At 46.4% G+C, this 14,050-nt stretch overlaps 1 protein-coding gene across 1 annotated transcript in view; it reads left to right on the top strand.

The window, feature by feature from the left end:
* Window positions 1–865: 865 nt before the first annotated feature.
* NUDCD3 (NudC domain containing 3) overlaps window positions 866–14,050 on the top strand; it is a 74,993-nt gene continuing 61,808 nt past the window's right edge. Inside the window, exons 1-2 of the mRNA XM_068550296.1 lie at window positions 866–1,204; window positions 6,633–6,943. Coding sequence (XP_068406397.1) covers window positions 1,013–1,204; window positions 6,633–6,943 — 503 coding nt within the window. The 5' untranslated portion in view covers window positions 866–1,012. The remainder of the gene's footprint in view (window positions 1,205–6,632; window positions 6,944–14,050) is intronic.

Consider the following 14,050-nt stretch of genomic DNA (forward strand, 5'->3'; position numbering starts at 1 on the left):
ACAATCCATTAGAGCCCATGCACTATGAAGATATATGTTAACCTGTAGATTTTAGGCCAGTAGAGATGCAAGTCATTTCTATCCACTGGAAAAGATAATCTACATCATTTTGTAGGACACTAGCCAGCTTCGTATCCCATCTAGCAATCTTACTCTGTTTTCTCAAAGTGTTGATAAATACCCAGTTTCTCCAAAAGCTTCTCCAAACTAGCTTTATCATATCACTGGTTACTTTACTTAAAATGTATAAATGTTTCACATGTGTTCATTATATATTTGTATGAGAGTTATATTTTTAGTTTAAGATTATGCTTTGACAGACAGGACACGTATACACGCTGTGTGTATACTACGCATACAATGTATATACTACACACACATACATACGTATATGTTTATTTCACAGGATGGCACGCCAGATTCTCTACTCTGCACCTAGCTCTTTCCATTTAATATTTGTGCATGCACTCACTTTACATTCTTGTCTTCTTGTATTTATGCACTTCACCTTGCATTTCACCCACGGCTCCGTTATTAACAGGACAGACACCACCAGTAAGCGCTCGCATTTCCTCTTCTGACGCGCCAGCAAAAGGCCCCCGCTGTCCCGCCTGGGGCTCAGGTCACCCAGTCGGGAACACAACCCATAGACCACGTGACAACAGCGCGGCGCACGTAACACTTGCCCGCGCTACACCTCTTCCGCCTGTTGCCAGCATGGCCACTAGGCGCCCTCAGTCCCGCAGCTCCGGGCCTTCTTGCGTTTCTGGGCCCACGTCCCCTCCTCAGCCAGACCGCTCGGGAAGCCAGGGGGTGGTGGGGGCGGGGCCCGCGTCAAGTCGGCTCAAACGCAGCCCAGCCAAGCCCTACCGCGGGGGCGAACGAGCGCGGACCGGAAGTTTCACGGGCGCGCTGGCTGCCGGAGCCGTTACCGCAGCGCACCGGAAGTGGCCTCAGGCCGGTGTCCGGGCCGCGCCCGCAGTGAGTGAGCTTCCCTCTGGCCGGCGACGCCATGGAGCCCGGGGCGGCGGAGCTGTACGATCAGGCCCTGTTGGGCATCCTGCAGCACGTGGGCAACGTTCAGGACTTTCTGCGTGTGCTCTTCGGCTTCCTCTACCGCAAGACGGACTTCTACCGCCTGCTGCGCCACCCGTCGGACCGCATGGGCTTCCCGCCGGGGGCCGCGCAGGCTCTGGTGCTGCAGGTAATGCGCGGCCGGCGGGAAGCTCGGGGTGGGGGGAGGTGGGGGGGGTGGGGGGAGGCCGTGGGAGCCCCGACCCCGACCCCCGCGAGCGCGCCCCCGTAGCCCCCGACTCTCCGGGAGCCCAGACCCCTGCGAGCCCGCCGCTCCGTCCGCTGCCGGCCTCAGTTCAGCCTCTGGCGCTGCCCCGGACCAGCCTACTGGGGCCGCGGCTTCAGCAGACATGCTCTTGGGGTATCAGTTTACTCCTTCCGTGCTAGAGGGGCTGGCTCTCGAGCAGCCTGGTCCGACCGGGTGCACTTGGATATCAGAAGTAGTAGTACATCGACGCTCAGGGCCAGGGTCAGCTCCCGCAACGTGTAACCCTTCGAGGTGCCAGGGCCTGCCAGTCAGAGAATGAAAATAGTGCAGGCTAGACGGGGGAACGGGCGGCAGCACGGACACCTGCACACCCCAGAACTGCGACGACTGGACGTGGAAGGGAGACTGTGTGATTGATGGGTGTGGTCCCCCTGTTCGAAGTGTGACTTTTCAGGTCAAAGACAGTCATAGTAGTACTTAATAAGTTTACATTTGAACATATATCTGTACATCCCAGGTTAAGTTTATTGTATGTTTGAGGTGCTGTTAATACTTATTCAGTGACGTTGACGGGTACTTGGAATGTAATAACCAAGAGTTTATGTACTGAGTGTATTTATACTCTCAGCTGCCAGAAGCATTGGAGATACACTGGTAATGCAGATGGTTAAATAATGGTCTCTCTCCTTGGATACTTATGCTCTAGTTAAGGAGGTAAAATACAGTAACAGAGAACTATGCAAGGCCAATTATGTGACAGAGCCCATTGGAAGGAAAGGAATAGAAATGATGGTTTGGAAATGGGGAAAAGTTTTATAGAGGAGGTGGGACTTTTTTTTTTCTTCAAACATCTTTATTGGAGTATAATTGCTTTACAATGTTATGTTAGTTTCTGCTGTATAACAAAGTGAATCAGCTATACGTATACATACATCCCCATATCTCTTCCCTCTTGCGTCTCCCTCCCACCCTCCCTGTCCCACCCCTCTAGGTGGTCACAAAACACTGAGCTCATCTCCCTGTGCTATGCAGCTGCTTCCCACTAGCTATCTATTTTACATTTGGTAGTGTATGTATGGCAGTGCTACTCGAAGAGGTGGGACTTTGATGGGATTGAAAGAAGGTACTCAGTCAAGCATTGAGCCTGTTTCTAGGAACCTGAGAAGGTAGAAATGCTGGTGATAACCTCCCACGGTTCTGTAGCGTTTTACGGTTTATGAAGTGATTTCAAATGTTCATCTCCTGAAGACTTGCTACAAGCTGCAAGTTGGTCAGGTATTATTTTCCTCAGTGCCTGCATGAAGAAACAGAAGTTTAAAATGTTTAACTACCAAAGATAATATGGTCAAATGAGGAGTGAGGGTGGTATTCAGTTTCAAAACTTAAGGCTGTTCCTCATCCTTGTAGTTGTTAAGTGCCATCTGAGTGATCAGAGAGCTGTGTGTCAGAGATGGTTTTTAGGAGGCCCTTATGTCAAATTAATGCTTTCATGGAAGACTGTGAAATAGATAAGGTTGAGTTTTATGTGGCAGATGAGGGTGCCAGTTCAGCAAGGATAGGTGATTTGACCAAACTCATCATAGAGCTGGAACTCAAAACTTCATTTTTCGGATTCCAGATCTTTCTGTTCTATTATTTAACCAATCCATTGTAGGGTGGCAACACTTTTGTCTAGGGTGATCTTTTGCAGAAAAGATGTAAAGGAGAAAGGAACATTTACTGAGCACCTAGTATGTACCAGTTGTTATGTATTTTACATTCTAGGATGTTATTTATTTCTAACACAACCTGAAAGGTTGGTCTTTTCCCTTGTTTTACAGGTAACTGACAGAGGTAATTCATGTAAGACACCTACTATGCTTCAGACACCCTTAAGGTTAAGATTTGGTGAACAGTTTAATAAAGTGGGGGTGGAGAGCAGGGCAGAGAGAGGGTTGGGATGGGCCAGAGGTGATCCAGGGTTTCAAACCTGGGCACTGTAATAATGATAATGCATTCACTGAGCTGTCACCTGAGTTTAGGGGAAGAAGCTTAGTTGAGTTGGAGATGGCAGGCAGAAGTCCCTGCCCACAGGCTGTTGAATTGTGGGGCTGGATTTTAAGGAAGGTAGAGGAATCTGAGTGGTTTGAAGGAGAGGAACTGAAGGTGGAGGATAGCCCTTTGGGGAAGGATCCCAGAGAAGGGATGGGAGAAGGAAGAGGCTGTGTGAGTGGGAGGGGGATGGAGGTGAGCGGGAGGGGGATGGAGGGAAGTGGGCAGGGCAGTAAGTTTCAGGGAAACCAAGGGGGACAGTTTCCAGCAGATAGTTAGGAGGGGTGTATTGTTTTTTGCAAGTGGTTCTGAATCATCAGTATTGCCCAAGGAACTTTAAAAGAGCAGATATTCCCTGGCTATTTTGGTTGGGTAGATCAGGGGTAAATCCTGGGGAGCTGTTCTTTTATCCACAGAGGCATTTGGCAGTGGGGTGCTTGGGGGTCTCTTCAGAACTCAGGCAAAGAGGGTTTGGATGGGAGTATTGGGGTACTCTGTTCTGGAACCCAAAAGTTCTCCCTTGATATTTTGGGGTATGGGCTGTTGGTGAGGTTTAAGCCTTCTCAGACTTTTCCTCCTAATTCTTAGGGCTTGCACAGTCTGAATGTACAGCTTGCAGGACCCTCAGCAGGAAAGATGCATATAGAAATTGTATTCCACTCCATGATTTACTAGGATGTTTTAAGAAAACAATAATTTTGAATGACGTTTCATTCGTATCAGTGGGTCCTCTGTGTTTATTCTGGAGTCCAGTTTGGCAAGCTTAGAAGTCCCCCCCATGAGAGTCAGGAAAGCTGGCTCTATCTGTTCTGAGCTTGCTGGGAAGTCTTGGGAGAATCACTCTCCTCTCTGTCAGTTGAGAAGGTTGATTGGAGGTCAGGGACATCTCTTCCAGCTCCGCAGTCCGGGATTCTGAAATGAGTGCTGAGGTCAGTGGCGACGTGAGAGGTGAAGCCAGGGGGCAGGCAGGGTGCTGAGTAAGCAGGGGCGGTGGGCGCCGCAGTGCAGCGAGGAACGTGAGGCCCAGGGTCCGAGGGAGGCTCCCGGCGTTTGGAGAGATCCCTTGCTGTTGCTTCTTTTCTGGAGTTAAGATGAAGATGTGGGGCGTCAGGAGGATGAATGGCTCTGAGGGCAACGGGTCTGGTGTCCGGTGTCATTGACGTGAGAACAAGAGGAGTGAGTCAGGGGTCAGGTTCTCTGAAGAAGTAGAGAGAGATATTGTTTCCAGTTTTTAGCCTTAGGGTTTTACTTACCTTCCTCTGCCTACATCTCCTTTCAGTGTTTGGTGTGTTTCCTGTATAATTTTTTACTTTCTTCTTTCACTGGCAGGACCTTGGGCAGGTTACCCTCTCCGAGCTTAGTTTTCCATTATCTTTGAAATGTCAGTGCCTTCCTCACAGCATTTTCACGAGGGTTTTGAGAGAATGTCTGTAAAAACATTGACATAGTTAGTAACTTCTTTGGTTCTGTCTTCCTGCCCAGTGCACGCAACAGTTATTTAGCACGTGTCTGCATTCTAGCCCTTTGGAAACAGTCCTACACACCTTAAGACATTTTTATGTTATTAAGACTATTTTTTTAGAGTAGTTTTAGGTTCAGAGCGAAATGGAAGAGAAGGTACAGAGATTTCTTATGTCCCCCCTGCCCACCCCCCCCCTCCCCCAGCGTCCCCTATACCAACAGCTGCCACCAGAGTGGTGCATTTCTTACAGTTGATGGACTTACATTGACGTATCATAGTCACCTAAACCCACAGTTTACTTCAGGGTTCACTCTTACTGTTCATTTTATGGGGTTTGGACAAATGTGTGATGGCATGTAGTCCTCATTATGGTACCACACAAAGTATTTTCACTGCCCTAAAAAAATCCTGTGAGCTCTACCTGCTCCCTCCAACCTCCCTCCCCCCCAACCTCTGGCAACCACTGTTCTTTTTATTGTCTTTAAAATTTTGCCTTTTCCACAGTGTCATATAGTTGGAATCATACACTGTGTAGCCTTTTCAGATTGGTTTCTTTTACTGATATGCATTTAAGGTTCTTCCATGTTTTTTCATGGCTTAATAGCTCATTTCTTTCATCACAGAATCATATTCCATTGTCTGGATGTACCACAGTTTGTTTATCCATTCACCTGCTGAAGGATATCGTGGTTGCTTCCAAGTTTTGGCAATTATGAATAAAGTTGCTATACACAATCCGTGTACAGGTTTTTGGGTGGACATGTTTTCAACTCCTTTGGGTAAATACCACGGAGCGAGGTTGCTGGATTGAATGGAAGGGTCTTCTCCCACCCACTTTTCAAGGTGGATCTCCCAGCTTTCCTGCCTCCGGGAGGAGATACCATAGGATATATTTCTTGGTGACCCTGCCTCTTGGAGCTGTGACATTTCCTCCTGTCATTCCCTCTGGAAGGTGTGCCTTTCAATCAAGGTCTGAGGCAGAGCGCCTTCTTCCAAGAAACTTCCTTAGCTCTCTTTCACTGGAAATGCTCATTTGCACCCTCATTCTGATGGCATCACGTGTATTCGTCACAGCCTCTTCCTGTCAGAGTTGTCACGTCTGGGTCTGTCCTGGCTGCACTTCAGGGTTATGTGCGCCCTCGAATGGTGCATACAAATGCCATTTTCTTGTGCACTTTTTGGATGGAGAGTCCCAGCACTTTTGTGGGTGTGACTGTGGCCCAGAAAAGATTAATGACTGATCCACACACCAGAAAATTGAGTTCTTCGAGGTTGGGAGCTGTCATTTTGATTTTTGGTGCCCCTTGCACATTGTAGGCACATCATGGATGTTTGTTGAATTCCCAGGCTAAGACCCACACCTTCCCTCAGCCCGTGCAGTGTGGGAAGATAGCAGCAGTCCAGTGAGCCGGCTTGTATTTTGTGGATTGAAATTCAACTAATTCCCATCTTCTCTTCTTTCGTCTGAGTTGTTGGTGCCTTTACAGCTCTCAGTACCAGGACAGCGTGTTCTTTGCATTTCGAACAAGGCTCTCGGGGGCTATAAAAGTAATGACAGGTGAGACCATTTAGTTGTGCATCATTTAGACTTGAAAGTTGACCTCATAGGCGTGTAAATATTTTGAGCCTTGGCTTGTAAAGGTTTCACTTTCATTGATTTTGGAACTCCCCTTTAAAGATTGTTTTCCTAGCGGCATTTGGTGAAGTTGAAGTGCATTTCCATTTTGCCAGTGGGAACATTTTTTTTAGTCTACTGCTTTTTCATTCTTTATTTACCAGATTTTGCTGTATTTCTGCAGAATGTGTGGTACGGTACTGGGCGGATGAACTGATTGCAGGATTGCTGTTTGATTTTAGGTATTCAAAACCTTTGACCGCATGGCCCGTCAGGATGATGAAAAGAGGAGGAAGGAGCTGGAGGAGAAGGTCAGGAGGAAGGAAGAGGAGGCAGCCACGGCTGTGGCAGCGGCCACGGCTGAGCGGGAGCCGGTCCCAGCCCCGGTTCAGGAGGTGGAGGTGGACTCCACCGCAGACTCGGGCGGGCCTCAGGAGCCTCCCGGCCCGCAGGGTGCCGAGCAGGAAGTGGCCCACCGCTCCGGGGAGGCAGAGCCACCAGGAACAGATGCTGGCGCTGCTGAAGTCCCGAGGAGACCACCAGCTCTTCCCAAGTAAGAATTTCTACTTTGTGGCTTCTTTCTTTTCTTTTTTTCATCATGGTTTATTACAAGATATTGAATATAGCTCCCTGTGCTATACAGTAGGGCCTTGTTGGGTATCTATTTTATACATAGCAGTGTGTATCTGGTAATCCCAAACTCCTAACTTATCCCCACCTCCCTTTCCCCTTTGGTAACCGTAAGTTTGTTTTCTGTGTCTGTAGGTCTGTTTCTGTTTTGTATATAAGTTCATTTGTATCTTCTTTTTTTTTTTTTTTTTAAGATTCCATATATAAGTGTTATCATATGATATTTGTTTTTCTCTGGCTTACTTAGTATGATAATCTCTAGGTCCGTCCATGTTGCTGCAAATGGCATTATTTCGTTCTTTTTTATGGCTGAGTAGTATTCCATTGTGTGTGTGTGTGTGTGTGTGTGTGTGTGTGTGTGTGTGTATCTCACATCTTCATCCATTCATCTGTTGATGGACACTTAGGTTGCTTCCATGTCTTGCCTATTGTAAATAGTGCTGCAGTGAACACTGGGATGCATATATCTTTTCAGATTAGAGTTTTCTCTGGGTATATGCCCAGGAGTGGTATTGCTGGATCATGTGGTAACTCTATTTTCAGTTGTTTAAGGAACCTCCATACTGTTCTTCATAGTGGCTGCACCAGTTTACATTCCCACCAACAGTGCAAGAGGGTCCCTTTCCTCTACACCTTCTCCAGCATTTGTTATTTGTAGAGTTTTTTAATGATGGCCATTCTGACCTGTGTGAAGTGATACCTCGTTGTAGTTTTGATTTGCATTTCTCTAACAATTAGCAATTTGAGCATCTTTTCACGTGTCTATTGGCCATCTGTATGTCTTCTTTGGAGAAATGTCTATAGAGGTCTTCTGCCCATTTTTCATTTGGCTTATTTGTTTTTTTATTATTGAGTTGTGTGAGTTATTTGTATATTTTGGGAATTAGGCCCTTGTTGGTTGCATTGTTTGCAAATATTTTCTCCCCTTCCTTAGGTTGTCTTTTCATTTTGTTTATGGTTTCCTTTGCTCTGAAAAAGCTTATAAGTTTGATTGCGTCCTATTTGTTTATTTTGCTTTTGTTTCTTTTGCCTTGGGAGACTGACCTAAGGAAACATCGCTAGTTTTATGTCAGAGGTGGCTTCTTTCTTGCTTGACATCTGGTGGTTGGGTTTGTCCCTAAGTGGGTCTTACTTGGTAACACACTGACTCTATTTCAGCATTTAGTTAGCTCTTCATGTTTGCAAACTGCCTTAACAGTGTGTAGGATGGGAGGTCAACTGGTTTCAGTATTCTTCCTTTTTCTCTCTATAGGGTAAGGTAATAATCTGCCCACAGTCAAACAGCCAGTTAAGAGCTAGACCAGAGTTAGAGCACTGGGCTCATAGAGTTATGCTTTCCCGTGAGACCTGCCTGTCTATGTGTCTTGACTCTGTTTTTTCCCTGCAGGAGCAACTGCTGGGACATGGGCCCACAGTCCTCTTGGTCTAACGTACACCCAAAGAGGTTGTCTGGAATGGGGGACTGCGGACCCAGAGTCCCCTCAGAGCCTGCCAGTTAGTAAATGTATTACCTTGGGCAAGCTGCGTCACTTTTCTGTGTCTCAGTTTTCTCCTTTGTAAAGTGGAGGTGATAATAACAGCACCTCCCTCAGAGGCTGTTGTGAATATTGAATGAGCCAAGGGTCATGCAGCTAATGAGTGGTAGGGCTTAGATCAAGCCCTGTGCTGTACTCGTCCTCACTTTTCAGGAATTCTGCCTCCTGGTGCTTCCCTGCCCCTGTTTGGGTGAGCAGAGCTGAAACCTCCTTGTGTATGAGCTGTGGCAGTGTCTGAAAGACGGCATGCTGCTCCTGGCCTGCTCTGTCTTTAGGCGAATCTGCCCTCTTCCCTCTTTGGTAGGACTGTTCCCTGCCCTCTCCTGGTTGCCTCTCCCCCTTGGCCCTTCTCTGACTAAACTTCCCTTCTGTTCTTCCCTCTCCTTGCACTCTCCCTCTAACCTGTTTTGGGGACTCTTTGAATGTAGTTCCTAGTTAATGAAGCAAAGTGAACAACTTGGAGTGACATAAAATGCGGAGTAGGGGGAAAATAAATTTTGTGGAGATGGGTTGGGGCAAGACTGCAGAGTCTCAAAGTCCAAGTTCGACTGCATGGAGGGTCGGTGCCCCTAACCCCCTGTTGTTCAAGGGGGTTAAGTGTACATGCAGAGAAAAAGCCCAGAAGGAAATACATTATGAATAGTGGTGGGACTGTGAGTGTTTTTCATTGCCGTCGTTGCCCCTTACTGTATTTTCTAATTTTTCTACTATGAACTATATACTTTGCTTTACTAATTTTTTTGCATTCTTTTTATGATTTCTAAGAACTCTATTAAAAGAGGGGATTTGTTTTTAATTCCTGAGTAATAGATTAGAATAGCTGCCTTGTTGTCTTGTAGAGACCCTATTTTTTATTCTTGGACCAATGAGTTGTGTTCCACGTTAGTATCAGCGTTAGTTTTGCGAGTCCTAACCTGGTGTAAGTATAGACTGAAGACTAGAGTGTGTTCCAGGAAACCTTAGTTTGGTGCTGCAGGCTCAACGCTTCCGTGGACTGAACCTTCTCAGCCTTCAGGTATTCACTGGTTTTCTATGAACAAAACAAGAAATTGTGGTCCACATCTCTCTAGTTCCATCTGAAAGGCTGTGTTGTGGCAGATCTGAAATGGAACATGAAAGCCATCCTTGTCCTTGTTGTAGCTTTTGTGGCCCCCCAAGTCCTTCCAGTCAGTGCCCAGAATTGCTTATCCTATAAACTGTAGATCTGGGGGTTCTGTTAATTAAATAACTTAAGATAGTTATTCTTTAGGTGACCACACAGAAGCACTGCCTTTGTGGGGCACCCTGTCCAAAAACCAGTTACATACCTAGAATCTGGGTCTGACATTGCTGATTTCTGATTACTCCTGCTTGCTACCCATTTGCTGGTGGTTCTGCCCAGTATTAGGTAGTGGTGATGGCAACTTCTCTCAGTCTACAGGCAAATCACACTTTGGAGTCAACCCCCTGTCCCCAGCCTAGGCCCTGCCAACCATGGGTTAAAGTTCTTGCAGTGTACATTTTCATTTACACATAAAATAAAGTACAGATTTTTAAAAAAAATTTTTATTTATTTATTTATTTACTTATGGCTGTGTTGGGTCTTCGTTTCTGTGCGAGGGCTCTCTCTAGTTGCGGCAAGTGGGGGCCACTCTTCATCGCGGTGCGCGGGCTTCTCACTATCGCAGCCTCTCTTGTTGCGGAGCACAGGCTCCAGACGCGCAGGCTCAGTAATTGTGGCTCACGGGCCCAGTTGCTCCGCGGCATGTGGGATCTTCCCAGACCAGGGCTCGAACCCGTGTCCCCTGCATTGGCAGGCAGACTCTCAACCACTGCGCCACCAGGGAAGCCCTAAAGTACAGATTTTTACACATAAAGCCACATGCCGCCACCCTGGTGCTTAAAGTGCCCAGTTTTATTCCTTAGAGATGAGAGAATTTGGGTACACAAAAATTTCCTTGTCCATACAAGATAGCTTTGAGAAGGTGCACGTACTCTGCAAAGGAGCTTCACAGTTTATGAGTTGTCCATAGTGAAGACACTGTAAAAAGTGCTGCTTAGAGCCCCAGTGTTCATATTGTACTTGACCCAGTGATCTGTTCTCAAAGGACTTCTAGGGAGCTGGGAAGCTTTCAGAAATGCTGATGACATTACTAGTGCTGTGGAAGGAGAGAGGGACGCAAAACCAACAGCATCAACGTCCTAATCACTAAGTCGGGCACCTCTCAGAGCTGTTGGTGGGGTTTGCCTCTTGGGTTCCATCTCTGTGTCTGGTCCCACTTCGGTGGCCATAGGTCCTGCAGTTTCCCTCTCAATCTGCAGGTGTCGCTGTAGGCAAAACAGTGATAACTGCATTTGCTTGTGCTGGGATGCTGACAAAAATGTACAAAAGGCTGTGCTACCTCTGGCTTTTGCCCTTATAAATCACAAACAGAATTCTTTAAAAAGAAGAAAAGGGAAAGAAAGCACTGAGAGTAAATTACAGTTGGCCCTTGAACAACACAACCTTGAACTGCACAGATCCACCTATACATGGACTTTTTTCAGTAGTAAACACTACAATACTGCAGAGTCTGTGGTTGGTTGTATCGTGGATGTGGAACTGTGGATACAGAGGGCCGCTCCTGCGCTGTCAGTGTTGAATGGTGGTACATGCCCTGAGTCCCTCCCGAGCTACCCCTCTGTCCTGCACAGGGAAGCAGGCAGCAGGGCCTCGTGAGAAGGGGGTGTCATGGAACTACTTGATGTGTTGACCCATCTGGTGAAATCCTGGTAGAACAAGGGTGTGTTAGAAAGCTGCTCACTGCTTTCTTTTATTTTGGGTGGCACGGCCTTTGTGTCCAGCTGTTACAGGGATCCATCTTGGGAAAGGGATGGTGTAGTTTGGAAGAGAAGTTTCAGATTTCTAATAGCATCCTCAGCAGATGCTTCGTCTTCATCGTGCCTGGTTCATCTGCCCCAAGCACAGCACTGTTCACGTTCTTCAGTGCTCTTGTCCACGCAGCAAGGCCTTCCAGCACCTCTGTCCCTCTGCTGCCCGCCACAGGTAACCACGCCTTCTCTGAGCCTGGGTTTCATCTTACATCTGTTTATGGCTAGTTCTTACATCTTTCACTTTTGGGGCAGAGACTTACTCAGCCCCTCTCAGCTCCCAGCTGTGTGTTAGGTGAGCATCCGATGCGTGCTGAGTTCATTCCTTAGTGCCTCTCCTTCGGTTCTGCTCACCCGTGTCTCGTGACGTCTGTGGCTTAGATGTCCCTTAGGCGGGCTGTCACAAGAGCAGAAGGGCGCTGCTCTCTGCTGGGGCATCCTTTCTGTGTGCAGTCATGCTGCCTGAGAGCTGGCTTCCTGGGTTTGTCTCTAAATGGGGTCCTTCCTTTGTTGGTCCCTGCTTTTTCAGGTGCCCATTGCAGGAGGCCCTTTGATAGAGTCACGTGGACATACCGGAATGCTACCCCAAATACCCACCCTGTCGGCTTATGGTGAAGATTGACTGAGGTCAGTGTGTAAGACCTGGTGAGCAGGATTCCTGGCGCATAGTGAGCCCTCAAGTAGGTACGAGCTGTTCTCAGTATTGCTTTTCTTAACTTAAACAAGAACAAACTGTTTTTCTTCCTCATTATGCTCAGTGTAGACTATTTGGAAAATAAAGATAAGTGTGTAAACAAGAGAAAACATCCTACCACTCCCTATTAACTTTCTGGGATATTTCTACAGTTTTTTCTATGCAGTGTGCGTGGGTGTGTTTGAACACACACACACACACACACACACACACACACACACACAAAGTATGCTTATAAAATTGTCTTACACTGTGGCTTCTGTTTTGCTGAACATTGTATGCTGAGCATTTCCTGCATCCCTTTTGCTGATTTTGAATTCATGTTGTACACTGTTGAGTGTTTTGTGCCCAAGAGGTTCTTTTGCTCAGATGAGGTTGTTGGCTGTAATCATGCACTCAAGAGAATAGTAAACAGAAAGCCAGCAGTCCAGGGATGTCTGCCGGCTTTCCCCCACTGGGGCTCTGCTGGGCCTGCCTGCCTCAGGGTCTGTTTTCAGTCTCATCTGGTATAGAAGCTGTTCTTTCACCCAATTCACCCTGAAACTGCCCCTTCTCTTAAGGAACCTCAGGTGTAAGTGGCCTCAGGGATTTGATTTAAATCACAGATGAGGAAGACCTGATATAGGTTGTTTGTTAGAAGTATTTTTTTCCTCTAGAAGCATTGTGTTTTTGTTTTCATTTTGCAATTCATTTCTAGCTTATAGGCTTCATTTTTAGAAGAGGTTGGCCTGTATATCTTACAGCAATGACTCATGTTGAGTTGGTTGGATACTGAAGCCGGATGGTAAAAATGACCTGGCGTCCTAGCCTGTGAGAGTGAGCATAGAGTGAGCATGTTTGTGGGCGGGAGGAGGGGGCCAGTGAGACTCCCCCAGGGTACTCTTCCCTCTGGGAAATGTGTACTTCCAGATGCCAGAGCCCAGTCTGCTTCCTTTTAACAGATGGAGAAATGGAGATGAACAGTGGTGAAGTGCTTTGCTTGAAATCATAGTTAGAAGGGAGGGCCAGAGTCATGGGGAATTGAAGCAGTTCCCAGTGCGCTTAGAGGCCCAGACATGGGTATGTTCGCTTTGCTATTGTTAAGAAAAAGGAAGTACTACCAGAACTATCTAAGAGATACTTTTCAAAACTAACACAACCAGTTTCTAATTGAATATTTTTCTGTGTCACTAAAGAAGTATAACTTTTTCTGCTAGCTTTTTTTTTCTTTTTCCTATTGAAAAAAAAAGTATATGCACCTTGTGGAAAATGTATTAGGTTGAATTTAAATACAAAGGTAAGTAACAGAAGAATGCAGTGAATCCGCGTGTACTCACTGCCAACCCTGTGAAGTACACCCGGCCACTTCTCCCCCTCCTGTGTTATTCAGAAGCAAATTCTACCTCATCATTTCATCTGTAAATGTTTTCAACCAGTGTTTAAACTTCCAGTTTTCTCATAATGTCATAATTTTAAAAAAAAAGTTTAAATCTATAATAAGGCTCCAACCACATATCACTTTGTAGCTGACTCTCTGTTTCTCTTGCTTTTATTCTCTCAAAATTTATTTGTTAAGAAAAAAATCAAGTTGTTGGTATGTTGTTTCCCATTCTCTGACTGTTGCGTGGTGTAGTAAATTGGCAGTTGGATTTAGGGTCAATACTTTTGAAAGTTATAAGCCTGTGTAATGAAAGTGAATTCTCCCTAGAGGCAGCCATTGTCCGTACTTTTGTAAAAGTTTTCTGTTTTATCAACTTTTTATTTTTCGTATTCGTTTATGTATATTTTCTCTGTTGTATACGATATGCTGTGTGTGGACTTGTAGTTACACCCCCGAGCGGCTGACAGGCAGCTAACAAGGACTCAGTCTCCCTGGTGCCAGGCGCCGTTTTTCCTGGTGTGCGTTGTCACTGTCCTCACAGCTGTGGGGCTTTAAGATGCTGATTCCTGGGCCTGCCCCTGGAGATCAGGT

Source organism: Eschrichtius robustus, chromosome 8 (assembly GCF_028021215.1).
Source record: "Eschrichtius robustus isolate mEscRob2 chromosome 8, mEscRob2.pri, whole genome shotgun sequence".
NCBI classification, from domain to species: domain Eukaryota; kingdom Metazoa; phylum Chordata; class Mammalia; order Artiodactyla; family Eschrichtiidae; genus Eschrichtius; species Eschrichtius robustus.